General features: G+C 38.7%; 1 protein-coding gene across 3 annotated transcripts in view; it reads right to left on the bottom strand.

The window, feature by feature from the left end:
* The window catches only part of Caprin2 (caprin family member 2), a 49,424-nt gene that overhangs the window by 12,913 nt on the left and 13,676 nt on the right, over positions 1 to 22,835 (bottom strand). For 2 of the 3 annotated variants that reach the window (XM_027430050.2, XM_027430049.2), the window contains exons 4-12: positions 20,342 to 20,580; positions 19,034 to 19,116; positions 15,681 to 15,836; positions 12,737 to 12,780; positions 8,766 to 8,888; positions 6,675 to 6,744; positions 5,408 to 5,472; positions 2,893 to 2,994; positions 195 to 329 (exon numbers count right to left, since the gene is read on the bottom strand). In XM_027430050.2, the coding sequence (XP_027285851.1) occupies positions 195 to 329; positions 2,893 to 2,994; positions 5,408 to 5,472; positions 6,675 to 6,744; positions 8,766 to 8,888; positions 12,737 to 12,780; positions 15,681 to 15,836; positions 19,034 to 19,116; positions 20,342 to 20,580 (1,017 nt within the window). Of the gene's footprint in view, positions 1 to 194; positions 330 to 2,892; positions 2,995 to 5,407; positions 5,473 to 6,674; positions 6,745 to 8,765; positions 8,889 to 11,539; positions 11,732 to 12,736; positions 12,781 to 15,680; positions 15,837 to 19,033; positions 19,117 to 20,341; positions 20,581 to 22,835 lie in introns of all 3 variants that reach the window. The other variant, XM_027430048.2, reaches the window with a different exon arrangement.

The raw sequence follows: 22,835 nt of genomic DNA, 5'->3' as shown, positions 1-22,835 counted from the left end.
AAAGAAAAAAAAAATACTTCTTGAAAATTCTGGAGGTTGTAGATATAATACTCTGTCACAACATCATTTTTTCCAGTGGACAAATGTAAACACCAGCAACCCAAATAAGAGCAACATGAAGGCAAAATTTTCATCCAATGCCAAAGATCAGTGTGGGAGAGACCACGGCTATTCAGTAGCCCTTACATACTCACTGTCTGCAAGGCTTGAAAGGGTGCTGTGCTAATGGATGCTGAGATTCCACTTGCAGGAGGTAACTGGAAGCCCTTTGACAAGGGGGGATTTGGAGAAGTAAGTGCAGATGCTGGCTTACTTGTGGAAACGGCCATCTGTGGAGGAGAAATGCAGCATCAGCCACACTTGCCATACATATGACAGGAGGTTAATTTACACTAAGCCCCAAGCTGGCACAAGTCAGCAAGTTCTTTAGGATGACATGGGAACACAGGAATGCAGAGAGCAGCGTTTGCTTACAATTTTTAAATCTCGTCTGCTGAGGATGCACACTAGCATTTGCTTTTTGATAGGGTGCTGACAAAGTGTGTATCACACAAGGGGCTCACAACTTCCTCCACCACCAAGCTCTCTACAAGCTCTGAATTGCTATTTTCCAACTAATAATCTAATATTACTCTGAATATAAGCAAAGACTGAGTTTAAGAAAAACTTGGGGAGTTCCTTAGTGTTAGTTCTCTATTTAAAAGATTAATGAATTCCTAAGTCCTCTGCCAAAAAAAACAAAAAAAAAAAAAAAAACAAAAAAAAAAAACACAACTCATATAATTTAAGTAATCTTTACCTATAAAGCCAAATTAGTATGACATAAAACCCAATCCCTACAAGATTATAAAGGAGATCACTACAGGTCACTTAGTAAAAGTCACTTTTTTTCGTGTCATAAAGAAGTTATCTATCTTAATTTAGACCAAATGAGTACTATAACAACTATCTATGCTTTCTTATAGTCTATAATGAATTCTCCTTTATTAGTTCACCTCAAAACTCTAACCTAACAGTTACTGAATTTCCCCAAAATTTATCCCATCTGTGTCTATCTAGCTCAAGGATTTGCTCAAACAGCAAAGCTGAAATTTAGAACTACACACACAAACCTCATACTGTCAAGATTCTGCATTTTTTGTTTGTTTGTTCTTGGAGTTTCTCTCTGTAACCCTTGACAGCCTTCAACTCCCTTCCTAGACCAGGCTGGTCTCAAACTCAGAGACCCAACTGCCTCCTGAGTGCTGGGATTAAATGGGGGCGGGGGTTGTCACCACTTCTGGCTTGTTAAAATGCTTTTGATAAGATGAGTCAGAGAGACTGTAACTCATTCCAACTCAGTGCTAATAACACTATAAAAAAACAAATCTTCAGTTAAATGAATATATTTTCCCTAATCCTAATCCTACCTAAAGCTTCTCTTTCTCTCTCTCTCTCTCTCTGTTTTTGCTTTTCTCTTTTTTAAATTAAAATTTCAATAAGAAACTTAATTCTTTGTTATTTTAAAGATCTACTTTGTTTTTAAGTATGTATGTGTGTGAATATATCTATTTTTGTGCATGTGAGTATAAGTGTCCATGGAAGCCAAATGCCTCAGATTCTCTGTGGCTACAGTCACGGGTAGTAGTGAGCTTCCTGATGTGAGTGCAGGGAATCAAGATGCAGATCCTTTCCAAAATCAGTACATGTTCTTTTTTTTTTTAATAATTTAACTTTATTTTATGTGCATTGGGGTGAAGGTGTCAGATACCCTGGAACTAGAGCTACAGACAGCTGTGAGCTGCCATGTGGGTACAAGAATTGAACCTGGGTCCTGTGGAAGGGCAGCCAGTGTTCTTAACCGCTGAGCCATCTCTCCAGCCCGTCCCTCAGTACATGTTCTTAATCACTAAACCAACCATCTCTGCAGCCCTGGATGCTACTTATTAAAATTAATTAATAAAGTAGTAACTAAGCTGAGTGATACTTTCCTGTAATCCCAACACTTGAAATGGATCAGGAATTCAAGATCAGCCTGAGCTACAGGAGATCTTCTCAAAAAACAGGGGGCTGGAGAGATGGTTCAGAGGTTAAGAGCAGTGACTGCTCTTCCAGAGGACCTGAGTTCAATTCCCAGCAACCACAGGGTGGCTCATAACCATCCGTTATGAAATCTGGTGCCCTCTTCTGGCCTGCCTGCACATATGCAGGCAGAACACTGTATACATAATAAATAAATAAATTTTTTTAAAAAAAGTAATAAATAAAATAAAAAAAAAAAGTAATAGGCTGGGCATTGGTGGTGCATGCCTTTAATCCCAGCACTTGGGAGGCAGAGGCAGGTGGATCTCTGTGAGTTCGAGACTAGCCTGGTCTACAAGAGCTAGTTGCAGGACAGCCTCCAAAACAATACAGAGAAATCCTGTCTCAAAAAAACTAAAAAAAAAAAAAAAAAAAAAAAAAAAAAAAAGTAATAGGGAGGCTGGAGAGAGGGCTTATCAGTTAAGAGACACTGTTGTTCTTGCAGAGAACCTTGGTTCAATTCCTAGCACCTACACAGTAGTTCACAACCATCTTTAACTCCAGTTACAGGGATCTAATGTCCTTTTCCGCCTTCTTCGGGTACCAAGCACCATGTGGTGCACATATATACATGCATAAAAAATTAATAAATCTTTAAAAAACTAAAAAATGATAATTCTAAAAATACATTTACTACATCAGGTAAGATAAGCACTATTAAATCTACATACATGGCAAAGCTAAAATAGTGACCTGTGTATGTTCTGGGATCACACATCTACAGAAAATAATGCATTAACAAATACAAACATCATAATTCCAATCATGCCAGTAATTCATAAGCTCATTCTGCCATTCTTTGAGACAGCAAAGTAATTAAGGTCTCATTACCTCAGAGGTCTCTGAGGTCATAAGTTCTGTTTCAGTTTCCGAAGAAGCCTGATCAGTAGTAACCAAGCAAGCATTTGAGCTACAAGTAACTGAGGATGTCACCTAGACACAGAAAGACAGAAAGCATTGTCAACACATTCTGTGTTCACTTCAAATTTCCTGGGTGCTGGACTCCCTGATATGTCACTTTTACTAGCACTCAGTGGTACCAGGCAGTATGTTAAGTGCATTACATTTATTAATTCACTTAATTCTAGCAAATCCGTGTAGTAAGCACTATTATCCTTATTTTAGTGGCATCAAGAAGCAAATAGTTGGGCAGTGGTGATGCATGCCTATAATCCCAGCACTCAGGAGGCAGCAGACTGATCTCTGAATCTTAGTTAGAGGCCAGCCTGGTCTACAGAATGAGTTCCAGGTCAGCCAGAGCTACACAAAGAAACCCTATCTTGAAAACAACAACAACCAAAAGAAAGGCAACAAAGAAAAGTAAACTAATCTGCCCAAAATTAGAATAAAGTTCAATAGCAGAACACTTAGATTTACACACTGCCTTTCCAGGACTGTGTCCCAGTTACACTACAGCCTTGCTGACCATGAAAATCTGGTGTCAGATCTGCAATGTGGCTGACACTTCACAGTGCATGCTGACAAGCTAGGTACAGGGCTAATCATGCTTCCAGTCTAAAGACTTTTCATGCCCTACAGAGGCAGGCAGAAGTATAAAAAACGATGGACAAGCTCCACGAAGATCAAAGCAGTATCAAAGTTCTAGGAAAATTATGAGTTAGAAGCAGGTATAAAATAAAAACTAGAAGCCAGGCAGTGGTGGCGCACGCCTTCAATCCCAACTCGGGAGCTAGAGGCAGGTAGCTCTCTGTGAGTTCAAGACTAGCCTGGTCTACAAGAGCTAGTTCCAGGATAGCCACAGAGAAACCCTGTCTCAAAAAACCCAATAAATAAATAATAAAAACTAGAAACAAGCACAAAAGGAATGAAGGCCGTGACAACTTAACAATAAAACACCAAGAGCAGTTTGGTAGGAAACCTATGATACAAAAAGGTATTAGAATCCAAGAGAAGCCTACGAAAAACAATCTAGCAGGAGTGGTAGCTAAGTGCTTGCGCATCCAATGCTGCATCCCAATACTTCCTCGTGGTTCTTAGAAGCTCCAGTAACATCACAGGTGCATAACATCACAGGTGCATCACAGAAATCAATGCATGTTAACTGAACATCAGAGTAGTTATGTTTCTATAACCTGCTCCAAGCACTAGGTGGTAGAGTCAGGAGGATCAAGAGTTCAAGGTCATCCTCTTCAACTACATAGTGAACTCCAAGTCCACCTGAATACTGTTGCATAAGACTTTGTTTCAAAAAAAAAAAAAAAAAAAAACAGACACAGGTATGTGCACAGACAGACAGACAGACAGACAGACAGACAGACAGACAGACAGACAGACACACACACACACACTTTCACTTTCACATCAGAAAGAGAAAGAGTTTGATAGGCCAACCAGGGCTACACAGACAGATCCTGTCTTCCACCACCACCTCCAAAGAGAGTTTAGGGAAAATTTTTTGTAATACTTTAGAACATTTTATATACTAAACACACATTATTTAGATCTAACAAAAATATTAGGTTTATGAGCTTGTTCTGAAACTATGCTTTTTTCAGTACTTTGAATTAAAATAATAAGTCAACCCATCATAAATGAGACTGGCTTCTGTTGAGCTATACTTATGTACAAGGGGGAAAAAAACCCAGATACTAAACTAATCTTCCTTTGTCCATTCAATAGTTAAACTAAACATACGTTGAAACCCAGTACCATGGAATGCACCTATTACCCAGGGTTAGAAGAATGAAACAGGAAGATCACAAGACCACACTAGACTACAAAGCAAACCCTGGCTCAAAATAACAAACAAAATGTCAAATTTTATTTAAAGCTTCATTTGATGGGGTTGCAGATGTAGCTCAGTGGCAGAGCATTTGCCTAGCTAGATTCATTCAATGTCTAGCACCACACTGGGCAAATGAAGTTTTACTTAACAACAAAATCTTTACTATTAGTATTCATTTATAAGGTGCAATCACTCTTGCCTCTAAATTATCACTTTGAGTAGCCAGAAGTAACTTTACATACTGGTGAGTAAACATGGTGTTTGAGACTAGGGGTTCTAAGTGTAGGTATGCAGACTCACCTAGAGAGGTTATTAAAAGCATAAATGCTACAAGAATGCTAGCACAGGACAACATTCCAGCACTCCTAAGGCAAGAGGATCACAAGTTCTAAACCAGTATATGCTACAGAGTGAGTTCAAGGCCAGCCTGGGCTATATTAAGAGACTTTGTCTCCAATAATAGTAGCACGCACGCACGCCTCTTCTAGTAGGTCTAAGATAAAACCTACAAAAAAAAACTTTATGATTATTCTTGACAAAGTAAGAAGTCTTCCCCCTTGAAGCAAAGAAGAGTATAAGACAAATTAATCTAGAAGTTACCTGTAATGGCTCTTGAAGAAAATCATTTTGATTGGGCAAGTTTTGTTCTGCAGATACTGTAGAAACTAAAATAAATCAAACAATTAAGGGGAGTAATGCATGTCAACTTGACAAGACAAAGTTTACTCTTCACAAAGTATCAGCTGGAAGAACAGGTTCCTACTGCAACCTTGAAGAGAGTAGATTGGATACTAGTTAGAAACACTAATTCCATCTGTGGTATATGGTAACGCAGTTTTTTGTTCTTGTTTTTGTCTTTAACATTTTTATTATTATTTATTTACACACACATGTGTGTATGTCTGTATATGGACATGTACCTGATGTTAGGACCATCCCCTGGAGCTGGAGTTACTAGCAGTTGTAAGCTGCCTGATGTGGGTGCTGGGAATTGAACTCTGGTCTTCTGCAAGGACAATACATGTTCTTAACCACTGAGCCACCTCTTCAGCCCCCATGCTGATGTTTTAAGGTTATATGGGCAAAAGCATTAAAGCTTCCAAAATAAAAGAACTATGACTTTAAAAAAATTACTGGGGATAATAATCTGGAAGACAAAGACTAAGCCATATGAGTTGTCACTAACTGATACACATAATCTTAATAGTAAGTCTTAGCTGGTCATCTGTTTGTTTAGATTTTTTCCCCTGTGGTTACACATAATAATATACTTTCTACAATTACATAGCTTTTAGTTTGGTTTCTCTCATTAACCAGTCACTACTCGTTTGCTTCGCCCAGCACTACAGCATAAGTCTTTAGCAGGTGTTCAATGCTTATCACGGTTGGACTATAGCTTGATCATGTCATTCCTTACCTGAGAGAAATTAGCAGGGAGCCAGAGGCCTCAGCTTTGAGGCATCACACCAGTTTTAGATTAAGGTTCCATCATCAGTTACCATGGTATTCACTGTTCTAAATATCAGTACTCAAAAGCCTCCACACTAGATTTACAGTTCAAAGGTCAAGCAGGTTCTAGTCAGAAATCACTCCAGAAAGAACATGGAAAATTGATAAAGCAGCTATTAAGCATTTCTACTTGCCCATCTGAGGATTTTTCTCTAACAAATATAAACATGTTACCAAAGTATACTTATGTCCTAATGATAATTTGTCCCTATGCAACTCTACTGACTGATGGATATAATTAGAATAAATTAATAAACACTTAAGCTATATGGAGTGAATGATTCGTAAAAGAAATAGTTGTTAACTATAAAGCTGTGTGTTTTAAGTCTTTAGAATTATTATTCTCCTACTGGGTTACCTGGAGAAGCTGAAGGCGACTGTGACGATGGAATTGCACTTGAGGGTTTGTCAAAATCTAGAACAGATTCCTAAAGATAAGATTTTAAATAGTGAGAAGAAACACAGATGATTCATTTAAAGTGATTAAGTAGCTAACTGTATTGATCACAACTTTTACTAAAGGTGCAGACATCTAGCTAATTCCTACCTTGTGGTTTTGGTTTTTTGTTTGTTTTGGTTTTTTGAGACAGGGTTTCTCTGTGTAACAGCCCTAGCTGTCCTGGAACTCTCTCTGTAGACCATGTTGGACTCAAACTCACAGAGATCCACCTGCATCTGCCTCCAGAGTTTGGGGATTAGAAGTATGTGCCACCATTTCCTGGCTCTTCCTTGTGATGTTAACAAATTATTCTTAAACAAGAAATTAAAGAGTCAAAACTAAACCCCAAGGTTACTGTCAAACCTCAACATTGGGTCAAGTATTAAACTAGAACATGATTCTAAAGCCCAACTTAGACATGCACTCCTGATATGAGTCTTAAGCATAAAATGTTGGCCTTAGTCTGTTTGAAATTGGATTTTATTATACCTAACTAATGAGAAGGCCTATTTATTTTTATCTCAATCACCTACTGGTTCATACTGATAAACATTCTCTTCTCATATCTGTGTATCAGGGTTCTCTCAAGAAAACCTCCCAGAGCTAGAAAATTTGTGGGAAGCATCCTAGCTCTTTCATTTATCTTCAAATTATCTCTCACTTTGCAGACTAGGGCTGGAAATTAAAGAAACTGACTGGAGTTATGAGGCAAGAAATAGGATTGGTGTTTACACCCAGGTGTTTAAATCCAAAGCTCAAAGATCCTTTATTTACATTTACTTTGTTTACTTGAGTAGTCAGGCCTCAATAATATACTGCTGCTCTGATATTCTCTAAGAGTCTATGTCACACTATTTAATTAAACATAGTCTTTCATGATGGATTGGTGGCATAGGCCTTTAATCCCAGCACCTGGGAGGCAGAAGCAAGCTGATCTCTATGAATTCAATGCCAGTCTGATCTACACTGTGAGTACCAGGCTAGCAAGACTACACAGTCAGACCCTATTTTAAAGTGAAAAAAGTCTTTTACACAATTTATCATTTAACTATTGATTTAACACAAGTTTCCAATCTTCTACAGCTTTGAAGGCAGATGATGAGTGTCTCATAATTTTTTAGTGGGACCTGAAAGACCAAGTAGCAAACAGATTGTCAGTCTTAGGGTAATTACCAATGGCCCACAGCAGCCCTGACTCCTAAATACATTATGCTTTTTTTGTTTTGTTTTTGAGACTTCTCTGTGTAACAGCTCTGGCTGTCCTGAACTCAGTCTGCAGATCAGACTGGCCTCAAACTCACTGAGATCCACCTATCAAGTGCTGAGATTACAGGTGTGTACCACCACTGCCCAGCTTAGTACTATTTTAAACCTTGGTCAGAGAGAAGCCTTTTGCCATGGGCATAAGTCAGTGCAGAGACTCATAACTGGCCAAAGTGTTTAGAATGACTGTTAAATGCTCACTCAGCTCTAAGTGGGACACACGCATCAACACCTTCAAAGCTCAAGGATTATCCCACAGGCAAGCACAGAAGATTGGGAGGAGTACCGTGAAACACTCTTCTGGACATGCCAAAGCTCTTGTGTTCCTGAACTCATGGAAGCTATGGCGACCTACAGAAATCCAAGCTAGTCAATATCCCAGGGAGGATGAGATAAGGGATTTATGAGGCTTACATCTAGCTGAAGAGCTAACAACAATTGATAGCTGCTGGAGGTGATGGGAGCTCATCATTTTTCTTGTGGCTGCTAGATTGCTTTTTCTCTGATAAATGGGTAAATGGTCCCACACTCATACACATACTGGCAGCACTAACGAAATGCTGTGGTTTGTTTCATATTCTCATATTCATGAGAATATGAAGGTGGAACTGGGAAGTATTGGGGGCTATAAAAGACAATGGGAAGGGGGAATTTGAACTGGACATGATCAAGATACACTATACATGTAAGAAGTTGTCAAAGAATAAAAAATATCCTAAGATCAAAATAAAACAAAACAGCTCATACTTGCATAAAGTTACAAGTTCCTTGAATCTGGGTCATGAGGTCCTGCAGTTTTTCTTTCCTCAATAGAGGATCCTTTGGAAAGGGGGAGGAAGAGTCCATAGGCTGAAGCATGGATTTAGGCACCTACAAGACAAACCCGCCATGTGTAAGTGAGTCTCAGTCACACAGCTTACATTACGATTACATCCTCAGAAATCAATGGAAATACTATTTTTTAGACTTATCACAGTAAGATTTTTACATAAATCCATTTTCCAATTAATTGGCTTTCCCCTTTCAAAACAACTTTAAAGAAAATCTTTTAAAAATATGAAGCATTTCTTTCTAAAAGGACCCAGAATTAAGAACCATTCTTTAAAAGTGATTCATTGCCAGGCAGTGGTGGCCCATGCCTTTAATTCCAGGCACTTGGGAGTCAGAGGCAGAAGGATCTCGAGTTGGAAGCAAGCTTGGTCTACAGAGTGAGTGCCAGGACAGCCAGGACTATTTCACAGAGAAACCCTGTCTCGAAAAACTGGAAAAAATAATAACAATAAAAATAAAAGTGTTCCATTATACAGTTACTACTATTTGTTCTCTGTGACAAGAAGCCACTGACTATGACACATAGCAGTGTTTCTATTCAAGGCAAAAATTACTATCACTACATTAAATATGCATCCCATTTTAAAGATACATGTGATTTCAGAGTCATTAAAATATTTATAAATAATATATATCCATATGCAATATACACACAATTATATTTAATTTAAAAGTATACTCTTGGAAGCTGCTGCTGTTTAGAAGCTCTCATGATAAATTAATTGGTAGACATCTTGAATTTGCTCTAACATTTACAGTTCTTGCTTCTTTTCTTCTTCTTTTTAATCTTTATGTGTATGGTTGTTTTATCTCTGTTCGAGTGCGTGCCTGCGTGAATACCATGTATGTGCTTGGTACCTGCAGAGCTAGAAGGATTCAGATAGGCAGAACTGGAATTACAGGTGTTATAATTGCCATAAGGGAGCTAGGAATCAAACCACAGTCTCCTCTGAAAAGAACAGCCAGTGAGTGCTCTTAACCACTGAACCATCTCTCCTGCCTTAAGCCATATTTTTATAGCTGAGATCAGCTATTCATAGAGATGTAAGTGCCCTCTTACTTACTGAAAGAGCCTAAAACTTCAACATAATGGTGCCCATAAAAGCAAATTCAATGTTTGGACCTTTGTAACTAAACATCCCTGTTTTTCAATATCATTCAACAAATAGCATAAGATCAATATTCTAGTATGGTAAAGGTTCAAATACCTAGTGATTCGGACCCTACGGGGAATTTGTGGGTTTTTTTGGTTTTCTGTTTGTTTGTTTTAAGACAGGCTCTCTATGTAGCACTAACTGGCATGGAACTTACTATGTGTAGATCAGGTTGGCCTCAAATTCTCAAATTAAAGTTCTGTTGTCTCTTACTGCTTTATTGGGATATTAAAATGGGGTTTAATATGCATATCAAAAACAGCAACCATACAATTACTACTAGATGTTGTAAATTAATGAAGTGCAGCTGTCAATCTTCTACAAGGGCAGGAATAAGATAAAAATATCAGCACTTGAAGAGAAAAGAAGAGAAAAAAAAAATATTAGCTCGTGAAGAGAGAAAAACAAGGAAAAGAAAAAGGAAAAAGCCAGGCCCGTGCCTCCAATGCCAGCACTTAGGAGGCAGAAGCAGGTGGACTTCTAAAAGTTTTAAAGCCAGACTAGTCTACATAATGAGTTCCAAGCCCACCAGAGCTGCATAATAAGATCTTGTCTCAAAAATAATTCAGGTGTGGTGGTGCACACCTTTGATCCCAGTGCTCTGGAGGCAGGTGGATCTCTGTAAGTTCCAGGCCAGCCAGGTCTACAAAGCAAGTTCCAGAACAGCCAAGGCTGTTACACAGAGAAACCCTGTTGCAAGAAAGAAAAGAAAAAAAAAAGATGAATAACTCTAAAATTCTCTTTCTGGAAGGCAGCATTGAGAGGTAGTTTGTTTATTTATAAAATGCAATGTTTTGACCTCTCCAAAGATTTGATCAGAAAGCTCCTGGCTAAAAAAGCAGGTGGTTAAAGGACAACTACTAAGTTGGGGTGGAGAGCCTTGGAAGTTAACTCGTTAGCAAACAAAGTGGTGACATGTTTGCTTTCATAAGCAATATGAAGTAATTTATAATTTAAGAACAAGCAATACTAGCCGAGATTATCCAAGGATCATTCCTTACAAACCTCACATCCTGAGAGAAAGATTTATTTATCAGCAACAGGATGAGGCAGACTTAGAAATCTACTCACATCTTTGGAATCTACATTTAACTTCCTGGGCAGGAGCTGGTCATTTGGTAACAGGCCTGCTGAAGCTGCTCCCCAGGACTTTAAAAAAAATCTGTGACGTGGTGCTAAGGAGTGTTTCTGGTTCTCAGCATTGTTTTCCCAGGACACTGGAGTCCCAGGCTTCATTGAATCCTGTTCTCTGCACATAGGAGTGGTCCAGGACCTGCTGCCACTCTGTTCACCTTGCACAGAGACTGTCCAGGATCCAGGAGGTAGCTTCTGTGGATCTTGTTCTTTCTGTGGCTTAACTACCCATGGCTTTGGTGTCTCCTGTATGCTCAGCTCTTCTTGAGGGCTGCCCACTTTGGACTTAGGGGTTTGTGGCTTCCACTGGCTGACAGGTGTCATAGAACTCTGCTGCCTCTGCTTTTCCTACAATGTTGACCTAGGATTCCCCTGATCTAAGGAAACCACAGGCTTTGGTACCTCCTGGGACCTGACAGAAGACTCCCAAGACTTGGAGGACTTCTGCTTCTTCTGTTGACCATCTGGTTCAGGAAGCATATTCCAGCATTTGAGGAGATTTGGTTTTCTCACATAATCTGCTTCCCAAGATCGTTCCTCACTTTCTTGTTTTCTTGAATAATTTACTTCTGTCATATAGCGTCTGTTAAGAAACTAAGCCAGAGAAATAAACAATGTGCTTCAAGCTTAAAATGCATAGACTTTCAATGGAATGTTCAACTCTATTAGTATTCCTATTTCTGTCAATCTCACAAGAAACTACCTGACATGAAAGCCTCCCCACCAAGACAGAGTTTCTCTGTGTAGCTTCGAAGCCTATCCTGGCACTGGATCTGTAGACCAGGCTGGCCTTGAACTCACAGAAATCCACCTGCCTTTGCCTCCCAAGTGCTGGGATTAAAGGCGTGCGCCACCAACACCCAGCTCTGAATGAAACTCTTATCCTTACCCTATTTGAAGAAACTGGATGACTTCTGTATCTACTCTTTCTCCTCAATTAACAGAAATGTAAACTTTGACACTTCAAAGGTAGAAATCTGTGACCCATATAAGATTAGAAGAAACTACATATTATGGCACTACAATCACTTTAAATAGTCCCTTTGCCAAAGCAATTTTGTCTTTGCCAGACTGAGGGTCTTTCCACACACCTGTCACCCTCCTTTAAAAGTCACTGCTAGGATAGTTCAATTACAGAAAGTTATATTGTTTAGCTGTATGTCTCCTCGGTTCCCAGGTTTTTCTCAATTTCCTCCACATATCTATTGTATTGTGCATCTGTTTCTCCGATTCTTTTCAGCTTCCACAAATTTCAATGTCACTTAAAAAGAGTAAACACTCTCTTCTGCTACCATTGTAAACCTGGTAACAAAATTCTATACATCCTTAAAGTCAAACATAAGGGTTTAAAACAGCAATAAGTAATTCTAAAGAAGTTACTATGCATCAGACTAGCCCATTTGGCCCTCAGTCACACCAGATATGATCCCAGGCTTCACTACCTAGATGAGAACAACAATCCAGCCAGACACTAAACCAATAAGTTGCAAGGCAGCATTCAAGTTCAGTTTGTCTGCCCAAGCCTCAGACTCTAATCCACAGTAACAAATGAAAACTTAAAACAACTTCAGCAAAGGACCTGATTGATCACATTCTCACCTCCTGTGGTTGTATCTCAGGCTGCACGAGTTCCACAGGAGATTCTGAGAAGATAAAAGAATTATAAATAAGTACAAATTCTAGGTTTTTAGTCTGGCTATAGCCATAATTCATTCCAGTAAAGAATGTCAAAGGGCTCAGAATAATTAATGCAATTAAATATATTCATAGCAGGACTACTCCAGCTATTGTTTATTGGTCAGCAGCACGTGGAAGGCCTAGGGTTTGTAGCTCAGTGGTAGAACGCACTTGCACAGCATGCACAGGGCCTGAGGTTTGATCCCCAGCACAAAAAGGAAAGGACAAAAAGAGAATGGGTCCTAAGGAAAATTGTCATTGAAGCTGGTATTTCATGAGATATTTACTGAAGTTTCTTTTTGGTTTATTTGAGGCAGGGTTTCTCTGTATAACCCTGGCTGTCCAGGAAATTACTTTGTAGTCCAGGCTGGCCTCAAACTCTCAAGAGATCTGCCTGCCCCTGCCTCCTGAGTGCTAGAATTAAAGGTGTGTACCAACACAACCTGGTTTTAAGATTTTATTCCTAAGTAAAATACCTACAAATAGCCTTATTAAAACTGCAATTACAGTTAAAGTTTACAAGGACAAATCAGTAAACTCAACTTGAAACAGAGCCTCTGCCAAACCATACTATGGTCAGGAGAGGTAAGAGAGGGAGACACAGAAGCACTGAACTTAGTATTAAGGTGAAGTAAGACCAGGGATGTAGCTTAGCTGGTTGTCTTTGCCTAGCATAGTTCCTAGATACGATTCTGAATACAACATAAACTAGTCAGAGGAGTACAAACTTTTAATCTTAGAACTGGAGAGGTAGAGGCATGAGGATCAAAGGTTCAAGGTCATCCTAAATTACATAGTAAATTTAAGGCCAGCGTGGGCTACATGAGACCCTGACAAATAAAAACATTTTTTTAATTTTAAAAAGGGAAAGAAGGAAATAAATGGCTAATCAAAAATATATTTCATTTTCTTCTTGTTTTTTTATTTTATTTTATTAGTTCAAATTAGGAACAAGCTTGCTTCAGGTGCCAATCCCTTCTCCCTCTCCCTCCCCTTCCCCCTTGTTTGTTTGTTTTGAGACACAGTTTCTCTGTATAGCCCTGGCTGTCCTGAAATTTGTTTTGTGGACCAGGGTGGCCTCGATCTCAGAGATGAGCCTGCATCTGCCTACAAAGTGCTTGGATTAAAGTCCCTCAACACCAGCCCAGCTCTACTACTGAGCTAAATCCCCAATCCCTCATTTTCTATTTTTTTTTTCTTTTCCCTTACATCAATAACTGATCCCAAACTCACATTTTTCTACAAAATACTGTTTTCCACTATGGCTTACATTTAAGCTATACTATAAATGGAATTATCCTATTATAGTTTAGCAAAGAGGTTTATTCAGGTTTCACAAATGCCTAGTTTTAACCAAATATTTTCTCTCAAAACAAAATGTAAACTAATGTTTCTATTAAGGTTCAATCTTGAACTCAGTTTAGTGGCACAAGCCTTTAATCTCAGCACTTGGAAGACATAGAACAAGAACCCAGGCCAGCCCTTACTACAGAAAATCTTGTCTCAACCAAACAAAAAGAAGCTAAACTGGGGCTGGAGACATGGCTCAGAGGTTAAGAATACTGGCTGTTCTTCCAGGGGTCCTGAGTTCAATTCCCAGCAACCACATGGTGCCCTCTTCTGGTGTGCAGATATACATGGAAGCAGAATGCTGTATACATAATAAAATCTTTTTAAAAAAAAAAAAAAAGCTAAACTGTAAGTCACAACACTGTTTTCTCTCTTTTTTAACATTTTATTTTTAATTTTTGTGTATACTTGTGTCTAAGGGTGGGTCTATACACAAAATGCAATTCCCAAAGAGGCCAAAAAAGTTGTAAGCTCTCCAATTGGGCTGCTGGTAATCAAACTTGAATCTTCTGTAGGAGCAGTACATACTCAACCACTGAGCAATCCCTCCAATCCCTAGTAATCTGTTTTCTAAACCTAGGTTTAAATTACAACAAATAAAAATCTCCATTCATATAGAATCCAACAAACTAAATCATTTCAAAATGATGGTTCTAAAATGCATTAAGAACGCAACCTCTATAATGGAATACATGTCATGAAAGGATAAGGGCACTACCATCAGAGAATGCAAGTGATGGGGAAATCCTTCTGTATATATGTTTCTCTTATTGGTTGATGAATAAAACAGTGTTGGCAATAAGGCAGGAAGATAGGCGGGACTAGGAGACAAGGAGAATTCTGGGAAACATAGGAAGACTGTAGAGCCCAGGAAAAGAGGCTGTGCCAGGTGCTCTCCTGTAAGCCAAGACCATGTGGAAATACACAGATTAATAGAAATGGGTTAATAATTAAGACACAGCTAGCCAATAAGAAGCTACCAGGCAACAGTTTATAATTAATATATTGTCTCTGTGCATTTATTTTGGGCTAAAGTGGGCAAGGTGGGACTTTCATCAACATGCAAGAATTATTAGGAACAAAAGCATTGTATGTTTGAAAATGAAAATGTCATAGTATAACCCAGGAGTCCTAGTACAAACCTATTAATTTCAGCACTCAGAAGGCAGAAGAAGGACAATCATCCAAGTTCAAGACCAGCCTACTACACATAGTAAGTCCAGCCAACCCGGCTACATAGTTTATGCCCTGCCTCAAAATAAATAAATAAAATAAATATTAAAAATAAAGTTAAAAAAATAGCAAACTAAAGAACTTCAAAGATGGCCAGGCGCTGGTGGTGCATGCCTTTAATCCCAGCACTAGGGAGGCAGAAGCAGGCGGATCTCTGTGAGTTCAAGGTCAACCTGGCCAATAGAATGAGATCCAGGACAGGCTCCAAAGCTACACAGAGAAACCCTGTCTCAAACAAAACAAAACAAAACAAAACAAAAAACCTTCAAAGATCGCAACAAACCTGACTCTTTGATAGATTCAGTCTTCAGTAATTGTTTCTTCTTTCCTGATTGCATTAGCATTTCTTCCTCTTTTTCCTTAGAATTTTTGAGAACTGAGACATTTTCAAAATAACCTGAGTTGAGCAGCTTAGACAGCAGATCTTTCACATGTTTGTCTAAGAAAGAGTGATGAAGACTTAGCATACAACCTAAGAGTTCATTGACAATTATGGAGAATAAGAATCTCAATGTTATCCTGCTTATAGTTAACCATCACAAGAGTGGATGGGGGCAGGAGGACACTTGGAATTGTCTGTGCCAGGAAAATAAAAGAGTGATTTATCTTTACACTTCATGTTGAGCAAATACAAACAGTAAACATGAGACTATATATTTAACAAATTACTTGAGTTTCTCGGGTTCTCTATTTTTACCATTTGAAAAATGACTAAAAATCAAAGAAAGAACCTAATCAAAGAGTATGACAAGGCACAAATTCCCTGAGCTGAGACATTTTTTCCATATGCTTCCAAGATATTACAACTAGCCACTGCTCTATGTTGACCATTAGTTAAGGATATATAGAAATAAAAGGTAATTCATCCATCATATCCAATAGGAAATCTTATCTCAGACACTCCTGGTTTTGTTGTCCTTGTTCTTTTTGGTTGGCTATGTGGAAACCAAGTCTCAATAACTATTAGCCCAGGCAGTCTAAAAACTGGTTATTCTCCTGCCTTAGTCATCCCACATCTCCTAGGGGCTGGGATTACAGGCTTGAGCCACAAGAACTGGCTTAATATTTTTAAATTGTAAAACTCCTTCAGTAAGATTTCACTCATGTCACTTCTAACAAACTAGCACTAGAAAGTTTTTTTTAATTATAAAAGTAATGTCAAAGTTGCATATATTTTATTTTACATGTCCAATAAAACCCAATTCCAAACCAGGCAGAACATCCATAGTATGTGCCTATTATTCATTGCGTATTATAACATTGATTTGTTCTCTCTTTTTTGTTTTTTTGTTTTTGTTTTTGTTTTTCTAGACAGGGTTTCTCTGTGGTCCTGGCTGTCCTGGAACTTACTCTGTAGACCAGGTTGGCCACAAACTCAGAGATCTGAGCCCTCCTGAGGGCTGAGATTAAATGTATGCTTCACCACCACCTGGCCTGATTCTCTTTTTAATCAGCCTCGGTTTTTTGTTTTGTTTTGTTTTAAACATCTTACTTTGTAGCCCAAGCTAGCCTCAAACTCATAGCAATTCTCCTGCCTCAGCCTCCTGAATTCTAGGACTACAGGTATGTACCACCACAGCTATATTTTAGTCATCTTTGAGTTATTACTTATAAACAAAATTTTTCACCTACTTCACATTCATAGCTTTAACAGCTACAAAACCACGCTACCACCAATAGAACCACAATTTTAAAGCATTTTTAGCATCCACCAAATCCCTCAAGGACCTTCTGAATTGGTCCCCTTCCCTAGCAACTTAGTGACCTTTTCTAGAATTCTATATAAATGAAGTCATACAATATATATATTCATGTCTTGTCTGGCTTCTTTTACTAAGTATAATTACTTTGAGATTCATCTATGCTCTTGCATGTAGTAATGTTTTTTGTTGTTTTTGCTGTTTGTTTTGGGATTTTGGTTTTTGTTTGTTCTGTAATAAGCTCTCACTATGTAGCTCTAGCTGGCTTAGAACTGTGTAGATCAGTCCGACCTCAAACTGGTAATGATCCTCCTGTGTGTGTCTCCTAAGAAAAAAATTACAGGCATGAGACACCAGACCCAGAGGTTACTTAATTGCTAAAAATCTACTCAATGAAAATATCCTATTTTGTATATCAATTTACTGCTGTGCATTTACACTGACTCTAACAGAGAACTACTATGAACAGAGTATAAGCATTGTATTTAAGTGAGAACTTGTTTTCATTTCTGTTCGGTTCTGGACATGTAACTATTTGGCTATATGGTAAGTATATATAGTATACTTAGTATATATAGTATAGTAAGTATATAAAATAAAAGAGGAAGTGCCAAACTCTTTTCCAAACCATTTTTTCCTTTGTCTTTTTTGTTTTCTTCAAGACAGGGTTTGCCACGATGTTCAGGCTGGCCTTGAATTCTTGTGCTCAAACTACCTTCTGACTAACTGGGACCAGAGTACATTCTACCATGCCTGGATCAAAAATATAAATTTTCACTTATAATTTAAGTCTTAAACAGAGTTATAAACCTTGATAGTTACACATAAATGGGCTTACTTTTCTGAAGGTATATGTACTTGTGTGTGGTTGCACGTGCACATGCCTAGGGAGGCTATTGGTCAGTATTAGGAGTCTTCTTCAAGCATTTTCTTCTCTCTCTCTCTCTCTCTCTCTCTCTCTCTCTCTCTCTCTCTCTCTCTTCTTCCCTCCCTCCCTCCTTCAATCTGGAGTTTGCTGATTCAGCTAGACTAGCCAGCAACAAGCCCCAGGGATTCTCCTTTCTTCATCTCCTCAGTGATGGGATTTCAGCCATTGCATGCTGAAATGTTTGTTGCTGTTGTTGTTGTTTTGTTTTTTTTAACACAGGTAAGGGGATAAAACTCAGGTTTCATGATTACATAGCACTTTACTAAGCCATACCCCAGGCCCTAGACTTGGATATTTTATTTACGTTTTTCTTTTTTGTTTTTGTTTTTTTCAAGATAGGGTTTCTCTGTGTAGCTTTGGAGCCTATCCTGACACTCGCTCTGTACACCAGGATGGCCTCAAACTCAAAGAGATCTGCTGCCTCTGCCTCCCAAGTGCTGGGATTAAAGGTGTGCACCACCAACACCCAGCAGATATTTTCTAAAGAGGAAGAAATTAACTATTATGAAAATATTTATTACTTTATAGGGAGTTTTCAAGATCCTAAGCTGTGTACTTTATATTTCATGTCTGGCAATTTGAATGTGGTCATCTGACCGTCCAACAGACTAGGCAAACCATTTGTCATTTCTTAGAATGACCTACTAAATAAGCCTTATATTAACAAGGTAGGGATTTAAAGTTCTCAACTAGAACATGTACCACTATTCAGAATAGGAAACTGAACTCCAAAATGATTAAGCTAGTATTAAACCAGAACTAGTACTTAGCTTTTGTTTCCAAATCATATTGGTTGTCACTTGAAATCTGTTAGTTCCCTTTCAGTAAATAGGAATATACGATAGCTCCTTTTAACATAAATAAAGGGACCATTCTTCCAATGAATACACCATTGTCAGACATATCAATTCTGGTGGACCAATACAGTTTAGACCCTCAATATCATACTAAACCTTTAGGCAAAAAGTTTACTATTTACTACCTAAGTCCAGAGTAGGGAAAACTCACATGTCGTTCCTACCACTGCTTTCTCACTACCTTCCAAAAGGTTCCAAAAGTACAAGGATGACTGCTCCATCTGGTCTTCAACACTGACAAGGAAAAGCAGCAGCAGAACAGAGTGGCTTTAGACATACGCATACACATGAAGAGCAGTACAATGTACATATAAAATATAACCCATCAACAGTCAAGATATGTAAATATGCTAATTTTACCCTTTTATTATTTGGAAGCAAAATACTGAATTTTCTACATACTTATCAAAACTAAATGTCTTCCTTAAAATGAATAAAAAAGATTTTACCAATGCAACTACCAAGGGATAGACCAAGAATTCAAGCTGCCAGTGCAGTATCATTAGTTATCAAATGTGCCTCAGGAATAAAAGTGAAATGGAAACACTCAAAGCTCCATTTGACTTTACTTTGTAGAGAGTGGCTTACTTTTTCTTTAAAAAAAAAAAAGATTTACTTATTTATTATATATACAGTGCTCTGCCTGCATGTATACCTGCAGTCCAGAAGAGGGCACCAGACTAAATTACAGATGGTTGGGAGCCACCATGTGGTTGCTGGGAATTGAACTCAGGACTTCTGGAAGACCGGGCAGTGCTCTTAACCCCTGAGCCATCTCTCCAGCCTGAGAGTGGCTTACTTTTCAACATGAGAAAGCCCCATTCCCTGAACCAACTCCAGTGGGAAGGCAGCAACCAACAAACAACAGATAGAGACAATGAACAGAACACCAGCAAGGAGTAAGGCATGCAGCTTCCAGAGTAAGCTGAGTTGTATGGAGCTTCTTCCCTACACCAAGCTGATCTTTAGTAACAGCTGAACTCTTCTAAGCTCTGCTTTCACAGCTAACAAAGAGCTGGACCAATCCATGTTTAACAAAGAAAAAGCATAAACATCTGTCTGTTAGCTGATATATCCAATACAAAAAATAGTAGCTAACTGGGGAAGGAAATATTAGGTAGCCTCAATTTTACAGTTTTAAATCATCAGTTCATTTATAACTAGTATCACAGTGAATATCTGCATAGGGTGAAGACAATGATCAAGCTGTTTTGTTTTGCTTGAGAGACGGTCTCACCACACCTGACCAAACATTATTTTCAAAATCAGCGCTATACTACAGACAGGGTTAATGAAAACATTCAAACTTTTCTGAATTCCTGAATGATCTATCAAACATATCTAAGTTTCCCATATTGAATAAAATTAAGATTTTTCTTAGTTAATCCCTAACTACCTATAACAGAAAAGCTAAAAGTGCGACAAGTTCTATATCAGGAAAATCACTTCACTGACTTACCTCAGCTTTTCATTTCTTTCAGGGCAGGTCAGTTTTGAGAATTTAATGAGGTAGTCAAGTTCTTTTGAAGGCAAATACATTGCACCATTCAAGCCCCCTTTTAAGTCTTTTTGTACATGTTCTTGTGTCAAGTTCTGTAATACATACTGAACTTGAAGTATAGTTCGAAGTTTTTTCTTCTCAGCCTCAAGTTTTAGCATGTGCTCCCTTCTCTGGGCCTTTTTCTGAGCTTTCAGTAGCTGTTAAAACAAATGCAGGTTCACATATCTCAATTACCCATGTTAGCTGGGATTAGATGGTAAGTTTTTTTTCTTGGTTTTTCGAGACAAGGTTTCTCTGTGGCTTTGGAGCCTGTCCTGGCACTGGCTCTGTAGACCAGGCTGGCCTCCAACTCACAAAGATCCACCTGCCTCTGCCTCCCAAGTGCTGGGATTTAAGGCGCACAAAACCAACACCCAGCCTAGATGATACACTTTGCAACTGAAAAACTGAACAGAGGCTGGGGGTGGTGGTGCACAACTTTTGCCGCACTTGGGAGGCATAGTCAGATCACTGTGAGTTTGAGACCAGCCTGCTCTACAAATAACCAAAAAAAAAGAAAAAAAAAGAAAGAAAGAAAGAAAGAAAGAAAGAAAGAAAGAAAGAAAGAAAGAAAGAAAGGAAGGAAGGAAGGAAGGAAGGAAGAAAGGAAAAAAATTCAAAAAAAAAAAGTCAAAATCTTAAATTGAGTACCAATGTGAAAATACAAATGTAAAGAAAATTCCACATCTAACTCCATGTGATGGGTCACAGTCAAAAATGTAGGCACACTGTGTAGTGAGATATCCACCCAGCCCACACCTATAGCCAAATGGGTGTGGTCACAGGTGAGGACAAGATGGTGGAGAGGACTGACTAGATCTGGGGCCCTGGAGATCACCCAGATCTCTCTTACTTCCGATTGAGTCACAGGGAACAGCCTGGGAGGATCCTTGGAGCTGGAACCTGAGATGGTCACCAGCCTCTTGTGTAAGCACAATCTCTCTGAATAAACTTCACTTAACCTGTACTGAGTCCAGTGAATCTTGATACCCATGCAGTAACACTGAGTTAAGGAGATGGCTCAGAGGTTAAAGGCAGTTGCTTCCAAGCCCCACTACCTGAGTTCAATCTTAGACTCCATATAATAGAAGCACAAGTGGCCCTCTGATCTTCACATGTGTGCTGTGGCATTTACACACCACCACCACACAACATACACATGCAAAATAAATATAAAATTAAATATAGAAGCATACTAAAAGTAGTATATAAAATTACCCTTAGGCTATGTTAAATGTAAGTGAATTTCATATCTAGAATTAAGTCTCATCCCTAAGATAGTCCCTTTTATGTATATAATTAATTATTCCAAAAACCAAACATTTCTAACCACAGGGATCTGGAACAAAAAACTCAACCTTTTCTTAAAAATACCCACAGAAAATGTGTCCCCCACTTCCATCATTAAAGTTTTTAATTGAATGAGGAATGAGGGTTCTTGTTTTCAATTTTTTTTGGGGGGGGGTGTTTTGAGACAGGGTTTCTCTGTGTAGCTTTGGAGCCTATCCTGGCACTCGCTCTGTAGACCAGGCTGGCCTCAAACTCACAGAGATCCGCCTGCCTCTGCCTCCCAAGTGCTGGGATTAAAGGTGTGCACCACCAACGCTCAGCTTCAATTTCTATTTTTTGAAAATTCCATTAATGTATAATATAACATGAACCTTAGTCATACCCATTCCCTCTAGCTCACCCCATCCACCCACCCACCCACAACATACCAACCTTTTTTTAACCTTTTTTTGAGACAGAGTTTCTCTGTGGAGCCCTGGCTGTCCTAGAACTCACTCTGTAGACCAGGCTGGCCTCAAACTCAGAGATTCACCTGACTCTGCCTCCTGAGTACTGGGATCCACCCAGCTCATAACTGTATCTTGAAGCTTAACATGTTATGTAAACAAGGTGACATACCATTTAAATAAAGAGCTTATTGCTAGGCACAGTGACACATGACTTGAATCCCAGAACTCAGGAGGCATAGGAAGATAGATGTTTGTGAGTTCAAGGCCAGCCTGGTATCCATAGGAAGCTCAGGAAAACCTGGGCTATCAAGTAAAACCCTATCTGAAAAAAAAATAATAATTGTGGGCTGGGGAGATGGTTCAGTGGTTAAGAGCGCTTGTTCTTCCAGAGGGCTCAGTTCAGTCCCAACTCTACATGGGGGTCATTACTTCCTGTTACTCCAGTTTGAAATTTGATGCCCTCTTGTGAACTAGTTGAGCACCAGGCACACACATGGTACACATACATACATGCAAGTAAAGCACTCAAATACATAAAACAAAATAAGCCTAATTTTTTAAAAATAATAATGTACCTGTTTCCACTAAGAAAATATAGTTTTCCCACATAGCTTTTATGATTATGTTTCTATAACACTGGTTATTTCTTAACAAAACAGCAAAGAAAGAAAAAG

The sequence above is a fragment of the Cricetulus griseus genome, chromosome 8, assembly GCF_003668045.3.
Source record: "Cricetulus griseus strain 17A/GY chromosome 8, alternate assembly CriGri-PICRH-1.0, whole genome shotgun sequence".
In the NCBI taxonomy this organism is placed as follows: domain Eukaryota; kingdom Metazoa; phylum Chordata; class Mammalia; order Rodentia; family Cricetidae; genus Cricetulus; species Cricetulus griseus.
The sequence above is the reverse complement of the archived record's forward strand: the minus strand, read 5'-3'. Positions and strand labels throughout refer to the sequence as shown.